Source organism: Passer montanus, unplaced genomic scaffold, assembly GCF_014805655.1.
Source record: "Passer montanus isolate IOZ18808 unplaced genomic scaffold, ASM1480565v1 scaffold16, whole genome shotgun sequence".
Classification (NCBI taxonomy): Eukaryota; Metazoa; Chordata; class Aves; order Passeriformes; family Passeridae; genus Passer; species Passer montanus.
In genome coordinates, this window is record NW_024363160.1 from 10,641,358 (window position 1) to 10,665,071 (window position 23,714).

The 23,714-nt window shown below is 39.0% G+C and overlaps 1 protein-coding gene across 1 annotated transcript in view; it reads left to right on the plus strand.

Moving 5' to 3' along the window:
• The window catches only part of LOC120499301 (transmembrane protein 68-like), a 51,025-nt gene that overhangs the window by 18,557 nt on the left and 8,754 nt on the right, over positions 1-23,714 (plus strand). The window contains exons 2-5 of the mRNA XM_039702967.1: positions 12,777-13,179; positions 18,697-19,027; positions 19,995-20,159; positions 22,538-22,731. Of these exons, the coding sequence (XP_039558901.1) occupies positions 13,036-13,179; positions 18,697-19,027; positions 19,995-20,159; positions 22,538-22,731 (834 nt within the window). The 5' untranslated portion in view covers positions 12,777-13,035. The remainder of the gene's footprint in view (positions 1-12,776; positions 13,180-18,696; positions 19,028-19,994; positions 20,160-22,537; positions 22,732-23,714) is intronic.

The window sequence follows — 23,714 nt, forward strand, 5'->3', positions numbered from 1 at the left end:
GGTTTGTTTTCTTAACTGATTGGGAAAAGAGGCAGTTGTCATATGTATAACTTTTGGAAATGCCTGAGGGGCTCCTATGAACTTTACACAGTAATAATAGCATGTCAATAGAACATGATTTTCTAACCTAGCAAATGTCCCGTATGATAATGAAATTTATTCAAACTGCCTCTAGCTTCCCTCAAAATCTCCATTTGTGCTGGGAGCAGCCACCTTACTACATTTTTCCAGCTCTAGATGTAAGGCTACTTTTGCTGCAATCTTGTGCCAAGCACAAGTGATTTATGCAAACTAGGGCTGAAGAGAAAGGATGTTAAGATTTGCTAATGTAATATCACAAGTTGCCAATCTCAAGCTCAATACTCCATTAGCTGATCTCTTTTCTAGATGAACAAGGCATAATTTTCATTTCATAGGTTTCATATATTAGTTTGTGCAAGAGGATGCAGAAGCATCAAGACACTAAAGGAACTAAAAATCCTTTTAACATCATTGTTGTTATTCTAAAAATTTGTTTTAAATAGGAATTTTTATGCGACTCTTCTTAGAAAAGGAACAACCACCAAAACCTCAGTCTGTATCTAGACATATAAAATATATAAAGAAAAATTTCGATGCAGAAAGGCTCTACATAAGGTCAACTGTTACGCAAGATTATTTACAAGCTCTGCTCTACACAGGATGATTAATAATATTATTTCCACATTCGGGCGGTGTTAATGCAAGAGTTAATTATTTGTTATAACTGTGATTTAGCTGTTTATGAAGCTGTATTTTAATATCTGCTTTATTCTTTATAGTGTCTAGGTAAATTACCCTTTTATTGGTTTTAAAAATGGTCTTGACCCACAGACGCGCAATCAATTAGTGGTTTGTTCTCTTACTTTTACTCTAATGAGCCTGGTCAGTTCTGAGCAGGATAAAAAGGGATCTTGAATCTCAAAGAACTCCCTGACTTTAAGGTGTTTCTCATACTGACCACATTTGTTAAGGTCAGGAGATGCTCTTTCACTGAGGCATCATTGCATGGAGGCACACCACTGAGGCAAGAAAACCAAGAAAAGAAAAATTGGCACAAATATTGTTTTTAATTCTTATTGGCTACTTTCAGCTGCACATTTAGCAGAACTGCCTTGTTGGGTGAATGATCCAAAGACACGGTACTGAAAGCCCTACAGGGTATAGGAAACAAGTGTTTTGTTAGGGGTCTTTGGGCTTTATTACTAGAAGGCACAACTTTTGAGAGTCCTGTTAACTGAGTAGGCTATCTTGCAATTTAGCTATAGCTCGTGATGTTATAGAAAACCTGAGTGTAATGACAGGTGCGCTTAACTGCACACATGCTCAGCAAATACCCTCTATTTTAAAGAGTTCCTTTAAAAGGACATGGGGGTTTTTTTCCAGGTACTGTTCAACTCATTAATTTGACCACATATTTCCAAATAAAAATGGTGGAAATTTCAGTAGCTTCCTACCTGAGGACAACAGGCGTAAGAATCTCTTACCAGGAACAATGGTATTTTTTTCGCAGTTTCAGTTTTTAGGTTTAGAGCTATGTGGACAGCCAGCACCCCTGATGGCTGGAAACAAGAATGATCTCAGCTGGGGACTGAGTCATGTAACACACCTGCAGGCACAATGCCTAGGGTAGCAGATGAAAGAGGACATTAATTAAAGATTAAATCTGCAATACTGTGACCAAATCATGAGGGAGTGTACTTGCCTTTTACCTAACAATCAGAGGTAATAACAGAGCATTTAAAACATATAGATACTTTTATAATCTCCCACCAGAATTAATTATTTCACTCCTTAGGGATTGAAAAGCTTCCTTGGCCATCAAAGGTCATTAGGCTAAGGCTATTTCCGACATGAGACAGTCCTGAGTCTGTCCTCTATCAAAGCTGCTGCTGCATTAAGAACTAGTCAGACTATGCCAACTGTTAGATAATCTCAGCAGCAAAGCAATTGGAGTCTTGAAAGTGTGTGAACCAGGTTTGCATGCTGGCATGCCCATTCTGCAGAGCTTTGAGAGTTTTTACTCTTAAAATGTATCCATCATAATCTCCCCTACTCCCTCCATGCCTGCTGCCTGAGTTTGTGGGATGGAAAATGTCTGGCATCAACCAAACTCTCTCCTGATGCCAAAATCTCAGAATCCAGATTCTTAGCAGATTCTGAAAGACAAAGGTAGAATGGCAAGAAGCAAATACCCATAAAGGCTATCACTTTAAAGGACTGCAACTGGGAGTAGTCACATTCTCTTTTAATTTCACATGGCTGTTTAAGTTCATATTAAAACTTCATGGGAGATTTTCAGGAGGTGTTCACAGTTACTGAGTTATGTGTTTCATAATCTTGGAGGCAAGTAAGGAATGAGGGAGGCTTTATCCCTAGAGTAAGTCCTTTGGAAGGGCTCAGTAGTGGCAGGGTAGTGAGAAGCAGTGTGGATGCAGTTAAAGAAAGTTACAGGTGATGTGCAGGCTGTGTGAGAATGGCAGTATTTCCTCAGAACACTGGGGCCACAGATACAACTGGAACACTGGTGCTGTGGGCTGTGAGGACAAAGTGCACTTCTGTCCACCTTAGCAGTGTCATAACAAGGGTGCAATCTGCCTTGTGGTTACACAGTCTGTCTGGGAAAAAATAGTGTTGCAAGAGGGGAAAAAGAGATGGCCTTCTTAGTATCTGCAGCACAAACCTCAGCCTCAGAATGGCAAGGTTTAGGAAGGAACACAGCTCATTTCCCTGACTGAATTTTAACATCTGAGAAAACTTTTTTTCAGAGGTACCCAATCCAAAAATGAATACTACATTTGAAGAAGCAGCCACAATGGTCTTGATCACTTAAGGATCTCATGGAAACTGTTATCATGGGGAAAAACACCTTCCTGAGTACATGTAATGATGAATAAATTTCCAGGGGCTCAATAGGTGAATACAGGAAGGTTGCAAATAATGACATCAGGTCTTTACTAAGTGACAGTCTTGCAGATGGGAAAAAAGTTGGCCAATCCCTTTAAACAGCTGTGTGTAATTGGATATGGAAACATTGAAATATTGAAATATATATACATTTGTGGAAATATAGAAATGTCATGCAGTAGCCTAAATTAATAGCCAGATTAGCTACCAAATGATACAGTTCTTGACTGACCCAAAAATATTGTAGATTCCTTCAGTTGTAACTGAGAGGTCAGAATGATTAAAAATCAGCACGTAGAAAGGGGCAAGAACACATTACACTGATAATCTGATGTATTTTATCAAATACAAATCATGATCAATTTTTATAGTTAGCAAGAACAAGAAAAACTTAGTTTCACAAGGAAAGAAAAAGCATTCTACAAATGCTGATGAATTCTTATGTCAGGCATCCCTGGGCTGGAATAGAAGAGCACCACAGAGTTCTGTGCTAAGATGGCAATAAAAAGTCAAAGTCCTGGGATTTCTCACTCAAAAAGACAGGGAAATTTCCCTGCCACTTTCTTCCTTCTCTTGCATTCCAATGAATGCTAAATTATCAAGTACAATTTTAATCACAACATGCAAGAACATATTGGATTGACCAAGATTCCATCATTTTCTCATAGGCACAGCCAGAAATCAGTGATGACAATGTCTTTGGGCAGTACTTTTTAGCTCCTATCAATATTGCTGTAATAAAGGACAAAAGAAACAACTACATCAAAGTGATTTGTCCAGATCAAGGACAGCATCCTTAACTGCAAACACCATTTTATCTCCTGCTGTTCAATTACTTGAATAGACTGTTCTGTGGCTCAGAATCCATATCCAGAAATATCTTCCAGGAAAGCACTTAATGAACTCTAGAAAAAAACCCTCTAGTTATCCAGACAGAAAAAGTAAACTAGTTCAAGCCTCAAACAAAGCAAAGCAGTACTGATTACAAAATACCCTCAGAAGAAATTATGAGAAGGAATTTTGTGATTCAGATTATTTGATCTGAGGTGGCCAAGCATATGCACATTCCCATGTTGGGCATGGAAATGAATTTGTGTGAAAATACAGTACATATTTTCAAAATGAACTGCATCTAAAATGAATTACATTTTCATTATGTGAATAGTATTTAAAATATAAACTGCATCTTTTTACAGAAACCTCATTTTATATTTTATGACTGTAAAGAAGCCCCAGAGAAATATGAATAGTAAGTAGTAAGCTTCAAGTGTCTTCACTCTGCTAGAGCAGTATAAAAAGAGTTAAAATGTGGATGAGAACCAAAGATCCTGCTCTGTTGCATTGGCAGCATTCCTAAACATGTCTAGGTCACAGTGAATGAAGTAAAGTGATTTAACACATTGCAGTGGGCCTAGTAAATTCAGATTTTATTCTGAAACATGTAAAAGATGGTATTTTTTCCTTCTTGGATTACTCTATTTCAGAATCACGTTGAATTAATTTTTTAACAAAGTTAAAAACTTGGGGTTTTAGCAAGTTTTTATTAGTCACCACTGCAGCTACAAATGTGTTGTGGTTTTGGCTGGGATATAATTAATTTTCTTCCTAGTAGCTGGTACAGTTCTTTGGTTTGGGTTTTGTATGTAAATGATGATGATAAGATCATTGATGTTGATAACTGATTGCTTAGTTGTTGCTAAACAGGGCTTACCCAAGTCAAGGACTTTCCAGTTTCCCAGACTCTGCCAGTGAGCAGGTGCACAGGAAGCCAGGAGAAGGCTGGCCAGGTCAGGACAGCTGCCCTGAACTGGTCAAAAGGGATGTTCCATATCATGGACTGTCATACTCAGTGTATAAACTGGGGGGCTTGGCTGGAAGAGGCCAGTCCCAATTTAGGGATGGGCTGGGCATTGGTCAGCAGCTGGTGAGCAGCTGTAGTGAGCATCACTTGTCTGTCATGGGTTTTATTCCTCTATCTCTACTTGTTAACTCCCTTTTCATGGATGTTTTTATTATTATTATTATTATTTACTTTATTTAAATTATTCAACAGTTCTTATCTAAACATGTTTTAACTTTTTCTGATTCTCTTTTGCATGCCGCCTGTAGACTGGGGAATGGATTCAACAGCAGCAGCATAGTTCTTAGTTGCCATCTGGGGTTAAAACATGACACAATGTAACCTTAGATACCAGTAAATCTAAGATAGAATAAATTCTTCCTGTTGTAAATCTGCTATTTAATTCATTACTAGTCATAGAGATATTGAAAAATACTTGTTTGATTTGGTACAAAGTGTGGCTGATCACAGAAAAGCTAGAAATTGAAAATCCAGAAAAAAAAGGAGGTCAAGAAGCACATTGCTACTTTTTATAGAAGGAAAAAAAATGACTGAAAAACATGCAGGGGAGATAAAAGGTTTAAGCCAGTCTAATCAAGAAAGTCTGATGCTTTTGATTCACTTTCTTATTACTAAAATATAAGCTTAAGTTTTTTCCCCATTTTTCAGGTTCCTTTCAGCTAATAGCATTGCCTTTGCAAAATTACTTGAAATCATGATTTATTATTGTTTAATTTTGAAAATTACTGTATTTTTCATGCTCTTGAACAGCTCATAATTTTTTTTCTTGTGTCATGCAATGAGCATTTAAAATTGCAACCAAGAAAATATGTATCTCTGATTACCACTAAATTTAATGGAATAGTAAAGTGCTTTAATTTATTGTCTTTCAGTCCCTTCCAAGAGACAATCTTATCTCCTGAAATGCCTGTTTGTTTTACAGAAGACTCATAAGAAAACAATAATATTAATTATCATGTTGGAGGGTTGTGGGGTAATATCTATCACTGGATTGTTTTTTAGACTGATACAGACAAACATCTATGACGACACGGACACAGACAGCACTGCCATAAGCAAGGGGATGGATCTGATCCCCTCTTGAGGTGACCCAGTCCTTTCCAGTTTCTTGCTGAAGAGATGGTTCAAATGTCTTAGTGACACTGGACCAAGCATGTTATTGAGGCATTAATATGTTGTACTTTCTTCCATAAGAAAAACTGCCTCAGTAAGAAACTTGACTATAGCTTCTGATTTTTTGTCAACCTACAGTTGACATTTGTCATATTTCAGGCTGAGTTTTCTGGTTTTGGTGAAGAATGAAACACACCCACAATTTGAAATGATGTTACAATGTTTTCTCATTTGTCTTTAAATACATTCCCCTATGAGAAGAATAAAAACAAAACAAAAACACAAAAAATCAAACCAAACCAAACTCCAAAATCCCCCCAAAAAACTCCAAAACAAAAAACTCCTAAAACAGGTTTTAGCATTTCTTATCTGCTGTGGCTTTGTCAAGATTATAATTCACATAACCTGTTCTTAATTATGCAGAAGAAAACAGTCTCAAAATTTTCATTTTAGGCAGAATATTTGAAGTTACAGTTTCATGAGTGTCCAAAACAAGTACTTTTCTCTTAAATTCCTGAAGCGTAAAGCATCCTAGACAGATCCATTCAGCAAAACCCATGCTCTAGTAAGGTTTTATGACCTTCCAGCCCTTCAGAAGGCTGCTCTCTTTGGTGTGTACCTCCTGCGTGGGCAAGGTGAAAGGGTGCATAAAGGGAGGATGTCACCCACACTTGATATTACAGCTCATCTACTTCATTTTCATCTGTGCAAATTCTACCCCCTTAGATAATTGCTACATATACACCCACTCAGCTTGCAATTGAAAGAATGCTATTATTACAGTGTTTAACTGAAGTAATAACTAGAGCAAAGTCGTTCAGCCTCTTGACAGTCCGGACCTAAATTATATTACGATGTTGATTTGGGGATTTGATGGTGAATGCTGTTTACAATGCTTGAAGTAGTGCACGACCAGTCAAGAGAAATGGGACCATCAGACTGTTCTGAAGGGAAGACCTGAGTCCATCCATGGGATAAGCCTTACAACTCTACATAATGGAAAATGTTTAAAGAGATAAGGCCATACTCTACTGTATCTATATGTACATGAGTTTAGAAAATAACCATGTATCCAGGTGCATGCAATAGTTAATAGCCATGTTATTTGCATGTGTGTTTCTCAGTAACAGCAATACAGGGTGAGTACATTAAATACACTTCAGTCCTACTAAAAGATGTACACTTATGGCCATCACTAGTATTTTGACTGCCCATGCCACACTGGTCTTAGTTTATTCTGCTCGAAATGGCACTGATTTATCAGAGAAACTATGTGTGCATGGTTTTGCTGAGGTACTGTGGGTGTTCCAACCCCGGAAACTGTGCAACTACTGCAAACATTTCTGAACCTCTGTTTGTATTTGGGATAAATTGTTTCTTCCTCCCTCTTCTCTGAACTTGATGTCAGCAGGTTCTGTGTGACACAATTGTTATGGTCTAGAGGTAAATTTAAAGTATTTCTATCCTTTGTCCCATATGTTGCTCTTGTTACATTTCCAACTGCTTATTTAGCGTTTGAGCCATTGACTCAAAGGCTAAACAGTACACTGTGACACTGGACTGAATGGAGGGAAATCACCAGATATATTTCTGACCTGAATCTAGGCTGACCTACTGTGAAGTGTAAAAAATGTAGTGTGCTTATGTTCAGAAATGTGTCACCTTTTAAGACCTAAATATCTAAATGGCAGGGGTGTTATAACTAGATGATCTTTAAGGTCCCTTCCAACCCAAAACATTCTATGACTTTATGATTTCCAAGACTCTATGCTATATTTTTCTCAATATAGAGTGTTAATTAGACTGAATCAGACTAAAATAATAATTAAACAGGAAAAATCATTCTATTTTATGCCTCTAGGCACATAAACAACACAACACTATCAGTGCAGACAATGAAATCTTATGGCAACTGCTGAATTCCAGCAGACTGGAGTGAAAGAGAAGTGCAAGGGAGTGGTGAAGGTTATGCAAAGGAAGGGTGGGAATTGTGAAATATCAGTGGGGTTTTACAGATACCAGAGTGGCAAATAAGCACGGGAACAGCCTTTCTTTCAAACAAACCAGGGTGTGTAAAATAGCTGGGAATGCAATAGCATTTCTAGATAGTGAGGCTTCAGTAGTTTGGGGTCAATGGAAGGATGCTGTGAAGAGTGCACCTAACCACAGAAGGGAGCTTTCTTTGGTGACAATGTGGCAAACTGGGCAAAGAGATTAGGAACCAAGGTGATGGAGACAAGGCAGGGCTTGTTCAAGTGAGATGGATCAATCTTGAGAATAGAGAAAGAGATCCAGAAGGAGAGAGAATCTCAGCCTAAGAACTGCTGCTGGCAAACAAATAGGGAGTAAGAATAATGCAGAGTGAAATTTGGTAAAAAAAGGGAAGGCAGGAAAATAAAATGATTGAACGTCAATGGAGTGCACATATATTGGAAAAGAATGCAGAGGACACTTTCAAAATATTATTAAGGTATATAGAAAAGAGAGATAACAATACCTGCTCGAGACCATGTTTTCTTATAAATTGGATGAGACCCAAAATTCCTGATTATTTGTCACATCTCTGCAATCAGCAAATGATGTGCTGAAAACCATGGATGACAAGAAGGCAGGATGCAAATCTGTGGGATAGTGAAGGATACCCTTCTGCCAAGCTGCAAGCTCCTGCTGCAGTGGTTAGGAGGTCTCCAGCCCTACAGGCTGACACCACTGTCCCTGCCAGTAGTTAGATGCTGAATCTAGAGCCAGCTGGCCCACACTGACAGCTGTAGAAGAGAAGAATGGAATTGAGGCTATGAAAAAGAAATGGGGAGACTTGTGCAGCAAAGTAGCCTTGGCTGTCATGATCTTGCATGTGTAAGAGAGATGGCTTACACAGATACTGGATGAAGGAGTTCTTCCTGGAGCTAGGAGTAAATACTCAGTGCTGCTCCTCAAATTATCATCTTCTGCTTCAAGGCAAATGAACTGAGTTAGTTTTTAGACCACTAAATTTTAATGCGAAGTGACTTTTTTTTCCCTCCAGGACAGCAGTGATATTTGCAAGCACAGGATAAGGTTGAGCTTTGGCAGAATTTGGTTTGATTCTGCTGATTTTACATAGGAAAAACCAGAACAAGTTTCCACACTTAATGTCTCAATACTCCTGCGTGAGCAATGTAGTTTCTTACACCATCTACAGTCAGCAAATTCCATCCACGTAACAGCTTTCCAAGAATGTTAGTGGGGGATGTTTCCTTCAGAATCTAAAGGAAAAGCTCATTTTCTTCCTCATCAGTGAAACATCTCTCCAAGAAGATAAAAATTTGCAGCCACCTCTAAAGCTTCCAAACCTGCCTGCAAATAATCCCACATCTGTGGTACTATACTATCCTGATTCCCACATTTTAGCATCAGTGATTGATATGTTTAGAATGTCAATGTTAAAAAAAAAAAAAAGAAAAGCATTCAAGTTCAGTTTATTGAGACCTCCAAGACTCCAAGACAGTCATCTCTTCCCATCACTCTGCAACATTACTGCCTGAAATAGGATACAATCCTAAGAACCCACAAAGACCACTATTGCTCCAGAGCGGGGTTAGTAGCAATTGCTAAACCTGTTTAGGTTCATATATAGGCATATATGCTCAAGGAAGTATTAAGAGACAGGAGGCAAGACTGAGGCAAATTTTTTGAACCAAGTAATTAGTTTATTTTAGTAAGAAATTTTATAGCCTCCAAGCACAAGTTGTCATTTTATGTTAAGCATAGAATCACAATAATTTCGGGCAGAAAAGACCTTTATGATCTAGTCCAAGCATTAACCCAAGACTGTCAAGTCCACCACTGAACCATGTTCCTGTGCACCACATTTACTTGTCTTTTAAAAAAATACCTCCAGGATTGCTCCATGGATGGTGACTCCACCACTGCCCTAGACAGCCTGTTCTGATACCTGACAAACCTTTTCAGTGAAGAAGTTTTTCCTAATATCCAATCTAAACCTCGCCTTATGCAATATGACACCATCTCATCTTGCTTGTTTCTGTAGAGAAGAGGGATGACAGGGCTCGAGGTGTGGCCTCACCAGTGCTGGGTACAGGGGACAATCACTGTCCTGGTGGTGCTGGCCACACTATTGGTGCAGGCCAGGATGGCATTGGCCTTCTTGGCCACCTGGCACACACTGGCTCATGTTCAGCTGCTGACCAGCACTCCCAGGTCCTTTAGCTCTGGGCAGATTTCCAGCCACTCTGCCCCAGCCTGCAGAGCCGCAATGGGGTTGTTGTGACCCAAAGGCAGGACCCAGCGCTCGGCTTTGTCCAACCTCATAAAATTGGCCTAGGCACATCAATCCAGCCAGTCCAGATCTTTCTACAGAGCCTCCCAACTACCCAGCAGATCAGCACTCCTGCCCAGCTCAGTGTTGTCTGTGAACTGACTGAAGGTGCACTCAGTCCCCATTCCAGGTCATCCGTGAAGATATTAAAAAGAACGGGCCCCAGGACTGAGCCCTGGGGAACACCACTTGTGGTCAGCTACTAACAAGATTAATCATTCCATGTTCTACTGGAATCATCCTTGGTGAAGGGGATCCAGCTCCCAGCACAACTCACCTGCAGTGTCATGCAAGTTATACCAGACTGGGACTGCCAAATTCTGTAACCTATTTATTTTCAACTTTCAAATATCACTCTATTACTTCTCTTATAAACAGATTCATATCTTCAGTTTTTCTTGCTGGAAAACTTACTGGAATATAAAATGTGCCAAAGTTATACTGCCATTAACTCTCATTTATTCTGTGCTTTGACTGACCTTTAACTGAGTTACTTTTTTCCTTCTTACTCCCAAAATTATTTAACAGCAACGGGTATACTCCATTTTAAATTTTATTTTGGTATGTTAAAAAACCCACATGCATCTGCCTCATTCTTTGGACCATTTTCTGTCCTTGTTTCAATCTAAATTGATCTATGTAAACAAGGAAGAAATAGACTTATATAAAATATTTCAGAGATTTCAGCCACGCTTTCAATGTTAGCTGTAACACTTCAGTAATCCTACCTGTAAGGTTGAAAAATAAGCCCTAAGGTTATATTTACTCTTCCCATAGCTTCATGCCATTGGCAGGAACTGCCTGGCAACATTAACAATTAGAAAAGGAAACGAGTTTACCATTTTTCCACATCTTGAACTCTGGTTTTCTTAACACTTTTTGGTCTGGAACACACTGGGTAGTGCAGAATACAGGAGACTCCTAATTATTCCTAATTTCTCAAATATAAGTATTTGTGTTACTATTCTTGGTCACATAGTATTCTAAAGCCCACAAACCTACTAGAAACCCCTTACTTACTACTGGGCCTGGAATGAAATCTGATTGACCCTGTTGTTGCATAGATTGAGAAAATGAACTGATTCTATTCTTACCATGTCTGAATCTTGATTTTTCATTCCCGTTTTATTATTTCTCCTCCTTTGTCTTTATGATCAATCTGCCAATTCTCCATCTCATTACCTTAATTCAAAATTAGAGCAAAGTACTTTTTCAGCTCTATTAATTTTTTATATTTATCTCACCTTGGTTGCCACTTTTATTTTTAGCTGAAGTTTAACATATGCTTCTGATTCACATGACACAGTTTATTATGCCAATCAGTTCCTTTTGCTCCATTTCTTGCAGAATCTTTATAGTAATGGTAATACACATTGTATGCCAGATATCTGTAGGAATTTTGGAAACGTTCTAGAAATTTTTGACTATTATTTCATCTAAAAATTCCAGGCTGATTTTGAATCTATTTATTATAATTTCCCTCACTCTGGGATCCAAATACTTAAATTTTGATTTCATGTAATTACATGAAATCCTCAGAGTAGTTTTGTCTATCACTAGAAATCTCCCTCCCACTAGAAATTTGCAAATCTGCTGATAGAAGCCTATATGAGATTCCTAAAACTACTCTGAAAAAGCCTCATACCACTTTTTCTTCAAGATGACTCTCAAGAAAAAAAAAAAAAAGAGAAGGAAAAGCAAAGGTAGCAATGCAATTATTTTTTTTCTTCACACAATACTGTTCAGTACTTTTTATACCAATGCATTTATCAATATCCATATTATCATGTTGCTGTTTCATTCAAGTTCTGTTCTTCAATAGTAGTTTTAGTTCTTGTATTTCCATCCAGACTCTTTGGGTGATAGTACACGATCATGCAAACAAAAAGGAAACAAAACACATGTGAACAAAACAAAATAATTTCAGCTACAGTTGGTGTTGATAAGTGTTGATAAGTGATGATAAGTGTTACGTACAACATTTTTTCTCTCTGCACTGATCATCTAAATGTACTTTTGCCTCTCAAATAGTTTCTATCTGCATTCTATCAAAGTCTCTACTAGCAAAACCACTTTTCCAATGATTTGCTGCTTCATGCTAGGCAAGCAGTATCGAGATTTTTATTCCCTCACAAGAAAATGTGTTACTGAACAAATCTGTCTTGTGCCATAAAAACCAGAATCCAACAGAAAAGTGTCAGTGGTGGATGCTTTTCCTGCAGGTGTGTGTCCCCTTCCCCTGGACCACAGCTACAGCACTGTATGTGTGTGGGAAGCAATGTATTGCAGTCCTGCATTTTACTTCATGGGAGCCAATTTCTTGTTCTGCATCAAATCAAATCTTTGAAATTCAATCACCTGCCTTAAGCAGGTTGGATTAACCATTTCCTGAATTTCAAAACTGATACCTATTTGTTGTATCAGTCCAAATAAGACCTCCGTGATATAAGGAAGAGGGTGAACAACAGTACAACATAAAGGTGCTTATTATATTTCAGGTTCCCTCTGCTGAATTCAGCCATACTAACATGTTCTGTCTGTGTTCTGTTTTAATTATAGCCCAAGTCTGTGTGACACCCAAGTCTCTTAACCTCTTAAAAGAGGTTATTTCCGTTGCAAAACCAGTGCATTTTCTCAATGACACTGCCGGAAAGTTTCCTTGATCATCGCAGACCCGAACTGACTGGAAGCACGTCCTAGGGATCCTTCTTTCTCCCAAGCAGAAGGCTCTGCGCGTCCCGCACTCCCCTGCGATGGGACGCGGCTCCTCCATCCCGACGCGCCCAGGCACGGCTCCCGGGATTTTTATTGTTGAAGAATGGCACGGAGATGTGGGCGCGGAGCCTGCTGCGTGTGCCGGGCGCAGCTCCGCCTCCCCGTCCCGGCTGCGGGGGCGGCGCTGCGCTTATCCCGGGACGGGGCCGCTCCGCCGGGTCCGGCTCGGCGCCGCCGCCGCGGGCAGGTGAGCGGGGCAGGGCTCGGGACGGAGGGCGGCGGGGGGAGGTCCAGCCGCGTTCCAGCGCTCCCGTGCTTCTGCAGCCATCTGCTCTTAGGGGCCCTTAGCGCCAGGCATTGAGGAAACCCTCGAGTCTTCGCGGTGTTGATGTTTAGAAAAGCTAAATGACATTTCCAGGTGAAGAAAAGGGACAGATGTAGGTGTTGGGCACTTGCGCTATTTTACTTGTGTCTGAGCAGGACAGGTACCAGATCTGAACACAGATGCTGCTCCTTGTACACCCTCTTCATACACCCGACCATGTGTGCTCACAGGTCAGGAAAGCCAACCGTGTCCTGGCTGGATCCCAAGCTGTGTGGCCAGCAGGGTGAGGGAGGTGATTCTGCCCCTCTACCCTGCTCCAGGAGTGAGCCATCACCTGGAGTGCTGATCCAGCTCTGGGCTTCTCAGTGTAGTAAAGACATGGGCCTGTTGGAACAGGTATAGGGAAGGATCACAGAGATGATCAGAGGACTGTCTTGCGAAGACAGGCTGAGAGAATTGGGATTGTTCTGGCTGCTGAAGAGAAAGCCTCAGGGAGATGTCATTTCAGCCTTTTAGTGTGTGAAAAGGACCTACAAGAGTGCGGGAGAGTACTCTTTACACAGGCATGTAACCAGCAGGACAAGAGGGAGTGGCTTTGAACTGAAAGAGGGCACTTTAGATTAAATATCGGTAAGAAATTTACCATAAGAATGATGAGACACTGGACCAGGCTGCTCAGAGCAGTGGTGGATGCCCCATCATTGGCAATGTTGGAGGTTTGCTCAATTGGGCTTTGAGCAACCTGGGCTAGTAGAAGATGTCAGTGCCCATGTCAGGTGGGGGGTTGGAACCAGATGCTCTTTAAGGGCCCTTCCAACCCAAACCATTCTATTTTATTATTCTTCTGGCTCTTACCTGCCACATTTTCGGCAACCAAGCTGAGCAAGGATGCTCAGCTAGGGGTAGTGCCTAATACCCACATGCTCAATCAAACCCAAGTGGGAATTCAGTTATTCATGTTTGCTGAGGCTGTAGATCGGAAACAGTGTTCTAGGTTTTGTATCCTCAGTGTGTGAAAAAGATAGAATGGCTGCAAAAACCTGGGCACTGTAATGGCCAGTTTCTGTCTGGAGGGGATAGACCATTTTTGGGATGGATATGCTGAAGGTGGGGGAAGCTCTACAAACACAGGCGGATACAAGATGGGTGGATTTATGGAGATAAATAAAGTGGGTGCTGGCAGGGTGACCAGTAAGAGAGTTGTTTGCCATGGAACTGCCACAAAACGTCCAGGAAATATAAAACTGGAATTTCATTTACACTGAAAAGCAAGAGGCAGAATTGTAGCTGTTAGATGACTCGGCTCATGAAACAGAACAATTGAGGTTGAGCAAAGAGTAGAAGCCTGTCATCAGAAAGCAAGAGTCAAAAAATTATCTCTCCAAGAGTCTGCAGTTACCTTGCACTTGCTTCTGTGTAAAGCATCTTCTCACTATGCTCTACTAAACTTATTGCCAAGAGCAAACTAGTGAGCAGCAGGATGAAGATTATGACTTCAGTCATGACTGAAAGCCAGCTACAAGATTTTAATTTTAATGTAGTAAGTCTCTTGTGACAGCTTTGTTCTTCCCTGGGATTATAGTGTTGGTAAGATTATTCTTATCAGCAAATAATGCTGTAGCAAGACCTTAGGATCTGAACAACTTGAACTACAGGAGACTTTTGTTGAAAGGCGAGCTCCTCTCTATGTAGGGAGACAGTAGTTCTGTCTTTCTCTGACATCACCTGTAATTTTACACTGTAGATACAGTGATTACTCTGGAATTTGATAAGCTTTAGAGGTGGAGCCCAAACAAATACCTCACATGTCAACACACATGTTGTTCTCTGTAAGAACAATGAAATCACTCAGAACAATAGCTTCAAGTCCATCACTAGATAAGAAAAATGTAGACAATTTAAAAAAAATGTTAGTTTGTTTTTTTGTTAAATAATACGTCACTATACCCACTTGCTAACCTTTTAGAGAATATTCAGTATTGAAGTATGTTGGAGCTGCTCCTGGCTCAGGTTTGATAAAAGCAGAAGAGAAATTTCTCTCTTAAATTTGACATTTGGGGCAAACCAAAGCCATTATAAGTAAATGTGTTTACTTTGTGGTAGCACTCCTGCATTGTCTCCTAGAACATAATCAAGGAGGTTGTTAGTAACAGGCTTGCAGTAGGCACTCATGTAGTTGTAACAATTTCATATGTAGTGTTTGATAGAAAGAATGCTTCAAAATTGTATTTGGGGTTTCAGCAGGGGACAGGTGAGACATAGCCAGTGGAAAATGTTAAAACAGAAGTCCTGTCCTGTTGTAGCCCTTTGATATACTGACAGTAGAGGGATTCATTTGCCATGTTGGACTTGCATCATATAGCCCAAATATCAGGGTCCAGGTTTCAGTGACTGGAATTCATTCTTTTCTTAATAAATATTGGAGGAAGTCTGCAATTGAACTGTGAGAGCAGTAACTAAACCACGGTTGAGTACCCAATTTTTTCCTCAATCAGTCAATCATTTATTCTTTTTCTATCCTTGGATTCAGCTGGAATGATGTTGAATTAACTTGCATCCCACCCATCCAGCTAATTGGCAGAAGGTGAACTCACTCTGTATCTACACAACTACTTTCAGATATCTTTGGTCAAATATGTACTGTTGAATCTGTTTTGTAGGTTTTTAAAAAATATGATTTTGCACATCAGTGCATTTTATTTTCTTTCTAAAGCATTTTTCCAGTGTCTATATTGAACTTAAAATCAAAAATTAGTAAGATGTTCATTTATACTGTAGTCTGTCAGCTATCAAAGTTAAGGGTAGTGGTTTTCCAGCCAGCAAGTAATTTTCTGCTACATAAAAATTGAGTTGAAGGAACAGGAATCAGTGGAATGTTACACTGTTAAAACTGATCAATGTAAACATCCTATTAATATTAGAAGAAAATTCTGAAAATGCTGAATAATGTAGAACATAGATTTAGTTCTTATTTGGTAGAGATTCCACCACTGATGGATCCTTTGTTGTCATGCTAGTTGATGACATCATTCATTGCAAATATGCTCTATTTCAAATAGATTTATTTTTTAATAAGAATGTCAAGTGGCATTGGTAATATACATGCATATACCAACTTAAGTTTGGGCTGTTCCCAAGAGTGATTTTGCTGGCACCAGCATTTTCACTGGCATCTCTTTAGCAGGGAGCCAGAAGATCCTATCAGAGATTAGGCTGGGGATAAGAACATAGAGTGAATCACTGGTGGAAGGATGACTTTCAAGTAGTGGCTTAAGGTGACTCTTTAAGAAGCTCCCGTTAAAACTATATGTGCATGAAACCTGTACAAGCTATTAAACCTCAAATTTCTTCAAAGAATGGAAGGGAATTTGTGTACAATATCTGTTTCCCACGAAATTAGAATGAGTGGCATCAGTTACCAGCTTCTCAGTTATCTTGCCAGGAGTTTATCTGGCTGTTGAGTCTGCAGTTACTCGTGCTTGTGAGCTTTAGAATCATCTTAAATCTTGTTGGTAGATTATACAATCTCTTGTCCATCAGTGATCTGTATATCCAAATTAATCCCCGTATCATATCGAGGTCATTATTGATGCACTTGCTGTGGATATGGAAATTTTATCTGTGATTTTAAGATACTTTTGCTGCTGGCTGTAGTAGTCTGTGTTCCAGATCTGACTCCCCAATAACAATACAAAATCCACTCACTTCCTTCACCCTATGTTGCAGGCTGAACAAATTATTCCAAGCACTGCTCAGTATTTCTGATTTAGTAGCCAGAGGCAAGCCCTCTTAACATGGCCTTCTCCTGGGCTCTGTCAGCACAGACCTTTGCACACACTGAGGATTTGTAGTCCCTGCTCTTATCAGAACTTTATAAACAATAACTTACTATAGCGTGGCACCACACCATCAGTTTTATCCTTCTTAAACACTGTCTAAACAGATATTTTAATATCTGAATCATGCAGACTATTCCTTTTTTCTTTCATGTTATTGATAAAATCTCTTTTCAGTGAAAATGTCCAGATCTTCCTATATCTTAGTGAGGTACCAGTCATCAGGATATAAAGAATTCTATATTAATTCTTGTTAATTTTTGTCATACTGATTTTATTTGTTTTTTACCACACTGAACATCTTTTAACACAATGCTTGCTTCCTTTTTGTTTACTAACTTTCCAGCTTGTGCTCTAGCTATGAAGCTGCCTTTATCTCAAACCAAGAGTTTTTGCACTCTAAATCCTCTGATTCTCTCACCCATCTCACTGCAGTGAGGAATGAGTGAGAGTCTATGTGGTGCTCAGCTGCCTACTGGGGTTAAACCAAGTGGTCCTTTTTGGTGGCCAGTGTGGAGTTCAAAGGGTTTGAGATAAGGACAGATTTCACTGGGGTGTGTGAGACCAAATTTATAGCTACTGCAGCTACTCGTGCTACAGGGCTTGCTTGCCTTGACGCATGTTAGGCTCTAGTGCTTGTCCATGGCTGCTTTCCACTTTTGTTGTTTGCTGCACTCTTGGTCATCCGTAATTCTGAAGGGAGCTGTGCTTTATGCCAGTCCACCCCTATATTCTATCCAAAGTTTCAAAGAAGGAAAACAGAAGTGTACAGCAGTACACTCATATAAGTACACAGCTGAAGATGCAAAGTCAGAGAGGTCTGAGCTTGCTGTATTTTCTGATCCTGGCACTGACTTTGGCACTTACGATTTGTTTCTTGTAGGTACTTGTTCTGGTGGTGGAGTGGAAAAATCTACACGTTAAACAAGAAGCAACCTAATTGAGGCAAAGAAAATCTGTATTCAGTTATGGATTACTGAGCTGGATTGCAATGTTTAAATCTCTGGCTAATGCTCAAGACTCTTTAAAGCAGCCAGCAACGCTGGAGTGCTCTCGCATTCCGGTGTAACCACTATCTACTGTCAGGCAGGCAGGGAATGGACTAACTAGGGAGTTGCATGTGGAAAACATATCAAGGAGCTCTCCTTGCCTTTGCCAGGGCTGAAAGATCTGAAAGAAAGGTGTGTTGTATGGATGAGGCTGCTTGTCCCAGTGTTAACAGCAGTACCAAGTGTTGTCCCAGACACTTCCAGGCCTTGCAAAGAAGCCATGACTGCCCTGGTTTTGCTGCTGTTCCTTCAGCTGCTCACTCCCCTGCTAGAAATATTATCCACTTACTCTTTTGAGAGAAATCATCTGGTCAGCCATGCTGCAGGGTTCCTGAGGCTTTGTTGAACTCCAGTCCTTCTTATTTCAGCCCCTATTTCATAAATACATGGACAATCTCCTAATCAGCAGCTATCTTAGCATGATAGAGAGACACAAAATGTTTGAACCTGTGTTGTACCAAAATACAGATCAGGTGTATTTACAGAAACCTTTTTTCCTAAATTGAGAAACTACAGCTGTTTTTTTTTTTCCCTTTTCTTTTTTCTTTGTGCAGGACATGATAGGTAGCAAAGAATCCTGTGCTTCAGGACAGTTACCAATGACCAGCCTCAGCTGCCTTTTCTATGCACTGGAAGAATGGACTGTTGTGGAGCTCCTGAAGAAATACCTTTTTCATCTGATCATTGCCTCACTGACAATTAGTGCAATATTAGTTTTTTTTATAGTTCCTTTAACAATAGTCCTTTTCATTTACCTTACCAATATTTTGCTTTTAATATATCAGAGGAACAATGAGTTAAAAGCAGATCCCTTGAGTGATGTTTGGAATAGTGTAAGAAAAACTATAGCAAGCTTTTGGGATATATATGCAAGAATATGGCATGGTAAGTACAACCTGACTTGTCTGAAGTATTGAATTACAGTAAGTGGTAAATACACAGGAGTTTTAATTTTTTTCTTCCATATGGATGCAAACAAGTTATGTTTATTATACTTTGTATGGCTTCTTTAAACAACCTGCAGTATAAAACTTTCTCCACATGCTCCTAGGACTCTGCCTACTCCAATGCCATCCAAATGGCTCATGGCAGGAGCTGTAGCAGGGATGGAAATGAAGGCAGACAAGGTGGAACAGAGCTCTTAGCTGGCAAAAGCTGTGTCTTTCCCAAGCCTTTGTATACATTAGCCTTCTAGTCTGGCTCCACCTGAAACCTAAACCAAATGTAGGAAGAGTCATGACAAGGATTCATAGAAGAGCATGTCTGTGAGGAAATTCCCTCCCACTGTGAAGTGAATATATTTAACTCTTGTTGACAGAACCTCTCTTTGGGATTCTTAAAGATTATGGTTTCAATTTAAGCATCTCACCTTCTCTAAAAGAGAAACACTTTATTATGGAAAATACCAAACTCTTCATTCTCATTGACACCGAATGGAGATTCATACTTCCATATTGCAGGAAAGTATCCAGTCTGTTGCCCAATATTTCTGAAAATGAAGCATTTTCACACACTAGTTACTATTTTTTAAAGGTATTATTATTGTACTATTTACAACAATTTCCTAATGGGAAATAATTATTTTAGTTCCTTCACTGGGAAAAATGTCAGGTTCAAGTCTGATTTCATGATTAAACTGACCAACAAATCAATCTAGTGATATGCTGTGGTGCCTGAGGGACTTTCTCTGTGGTATTGACCAAAACATCCATTCAGAACTTAATTATTTTGAAAGCTACTACAGAGGGTTTCACAAGTCTCTGAAGGTCACTTAACCAAGTAAAAAATTTCTCTAAACTGCCAGATGATTTGCAGATATCATTGTCAGTGTATTGCTTTCCATCCCAAACAGGTTATGAGCTTCATGGTGTGAAAAACCTCCCAGAAGGACCAGGCATTCTTGTGTATTACCATGGAGCTATTCCTATAGACTACCTTTACTTTTTGTCCCGACTGTTTCTGTGGAAGGAAAGACTTTGCCTGTCAGTAGCTGATCATTTTGTGTTTCGTTTACCAGGTAAGAACCTGTTCTCTTATATTTAAGCTTCTTGGATTCAAAACCTGTCCTGGTTTTGGTGAACTTTACATTTACTGTACTTGAAAGAGAGCTTTTAAACTAAAAGACTGTGTTTAGATTTTTAAACTAAAAGTTGGTAGATGTAACAGGACAAACAGAGCAGCATATCCTGTCTTTTCAGTGAAAACATTGGTAACCCTCCAAACCAACAAATAGACATTATAGTCCTTTTGGGATGGAATATCATCCCTCAGTAGAAAGTGGTGGATAGGACTCTACTATTGACCTAGTGCTGACCTGTCAGGAGAAGATACAGAGAAGCAGAGAGAATTCAACTTTAGAAAAACAAGGCATAAAGATAAGTGTCCAGGAGGAATAGCAGGGGAATTATTTAAAGGCACCTTTATGCCACTAATATTGAAAGCTGTTTTAAAATAGAGGAAGCTATTTAGAAGGAGAAAGTTTTCCTGAAAATAAGTATTATAAACTCAAGTAAATTTGGTGCTAAAACCATATTCAGGCACTCCTAGACAGATAACAATAATTTTCTTAAGTCCTACTTCATAAATACTGTATAGTACTGAACACATTGGAAGTATGAAGTAATCAAAAGATGACTGGCTTTGAAGAGTACCCTCAAAAAAAGAGAAACTTTAGCAAAACATTGCAAAGGAGACTCCTTTCTTAAGGGATAAATAAGAGGGCACTGTTCAAATTGAAGTGTCTCTAGCACAGATTTTTATTACAAATATAAAATACACATTTGTTGTGACTAAGCAACACTCTCAGCTGTGCAGTTCCTGGACTACTGGTGTGTACATAACATATTGATTTCATTATGTTCATGGTAGAGCAACAAAAGGTGGCAAATGCTGTGTCACTCTTCAAAAAGGCTACAAATAATTGAAGTTAGACCTTCCCACTGCATTAGCAGAAGATGTGCCTATAAGCGAAATTCCTCCCTAACCTTCTTTTGCTCTACTCTGCTTACTTTTTGCAAATAAGTGTTACAATTCACAGATTGGTTCTTTAATAAAATGCTCATGAGCCTATGCTGGATCTCAGTTCAGTTTATTTTCAGGATTAATTACAGTTACAGGAGATTTCTTCTTGTGAATTAATAAGTGTCTCCATATCAGAATAACTTCTGAGTAATAAAGTTACAAAGAAAAGATAAGGATGATTCAGAGGCGTGGCATGGCTTCCTTGGAAGAGGTAGGACATCAGACAGAAGCCTTGTGTGGCTGAGGGATAAAAAATTCTGTGAGACCTAGAAAAGAGGAATAAGAAGTGATAATATTTTCATGTGATACATTATAATTCTCAAAAGTTTTAAAGCCAAGCAAATGAAGAACCTCTTTGCTTAATTACAGTATGGCATTCCTGACTTTAGGATGAAACAGACATGAGTTCACAAAAGAATTAGACAAAGTCATCATCTGTCTTTGACAGAAAGATCTATTAAGCATGATAACTTGAACAAGATTAAATACAATTAAATTACAGGATTCAGCACTGTTATCTATTGTCTTCCAAAGTTTTTGTTGCAGACCTCTGTCAGTCCAGAGCTGTTGCTTCCATTTATTAATATAAAAAACATATTTTCAAACTATGCTCTTTGAACAGGGAATTTGAAGACTGAAATGCTTGTTTGCTTTCTATTAGAGTTCCAAAGTGATATATTTAAAATATGAAGATAATATTAGAAATCATAGAGTACTTCTATGGTTCTCAATCTGTCCTTTAGAGAAATCCCAGCTATGGAAACAGAGGAAGGAGATTCACTGTGGTGAATTCATTCAAGTGGTGCTGAAATTGCTCTGCTAGTTTCTGTCATTCATGCAGTCTTACAGCAGTTTAATTTGATCCACATAGTTTGCAATTTAACCACAAAATACTCAGTTAAACAACTCAAAGCCTCAATGTTTAAAATGTTAAATGTCACATTCTAAAAGAATACCAAAAAAAGATGTTTGTCAGGTATTTATTTTTGTACCAATCTTTATTGTACTGATTCTTTTTGCTGTATGAAAATATGTAAAAAGGAGAGAGGAATAGATGCTTATTTTCTGATTTCTAGCTATGACCCACAATTTGATTGATCATTGTGAAAGGTAGTGTGTGGAAGCATTTTTTAATTGAAGTGTTCCTGACAATATGGTTCATCTTCATAATATTTGGCCAAAAATACTGTCACCCATCTGTCATTTTGCCAGCATTTACTCTGCAGGTGTCTTACTTCCTTCATAAAAATTTGTCTTAGCCTAAATATATAGCTACTATATTTTAATTTAGCTGTAATCTGGCTCCTCCATGCAAACAGCATTTGGGATATATATTGTTATATTAAATGCACATTTGCTCCTTATTTATTTCAGGACTTAGATTATTGTTGGGAGTGACGGGTGTCATACCAGGTACGAGGGAGGAGTGTCTTGCTGCCCTGAAGAATGGATACTTGGTGTCCATCTCACCAGGTGGAGTTCGAGAAGCTCTGTTCAGTGATGAAAGTTATCAGCTCATGTGGGGAAATCGAAAAGGCTTTGCTCAGGTCGCTCTAGAAGCAAAAGTGGTGAGTGCCATATGTTACCAATCCCATTTTGTACTTTCTGCATATCTGCTTCATTATAAAATACAGCTCAGGAGCATTTATTGGAAAATCTTACAGAAGAAATTATTGGAAAGTAAACACTTCATTTCCTTTTCCCATTGCTTTCCTTGAGCATATTCATTCACAAGGAGCAAGAATTTTGTGGAACTGTCAAAATTTTTCTTGACTGTTTCAAAGCATCCCTCTTTGTGGTCTCATGTCTACAGTTCCATCATGCAGGCATCCAGTGTTTCATCTTAATTGTATTTCAGGAATCTTCACTGTGGTCCTTCTCCATACTGCCCAAAGGTTTCATTCTTTTTTCTTATCCCAAAAGACTTACATGTTTATCTTACTTCCACATATTCAGTCATTTCCTTGTGGTTCTTTAATCTATTATCCTAATCTTCTCATTTATTCTGTGAGTGTCTAGGATTTAGTCCTTACCTTTACTTTTCTTCATGTTTGTGAAAAATTGCATCAACTAACCCAAGGTGTGTCTACATCAGTATCTGAGTTTGAATCGTGTGCATTTTTGAAGCAGTTTGTGCATTTCCCTCACCATGCTTTCATTCACATCAAGGAACATGTTAGAATACTGGAGCTGCATTCCTTCTGGCTGAAACTAAACCAAAATTGGAACCTAATACTCTCCAGTGTCAAATGGTCTCCAGTCAATGGTGCCAAAAAAGAACTAGTTCTAGATTAAAACAAAGCAATAAATGTGTTCAGTGTGGATGTCAGATTCTCAGCATCCTCTAGACGAGCACTTCTCTTGATTTGCATTCCACCGATGTACTCATGGCCAAGGTTTCAGTTAGTTTCCATATGGATGATGATCTACAAATACAACCTTTTACCACTCGCTCTGACTTCTTGTATCTAAATCTACATGGGAGAGTGTTTTTCTGATACAGTCTCTGGGAAATTATTTTATTTGGGATGGCATGCAGCTGAAAGAGCAT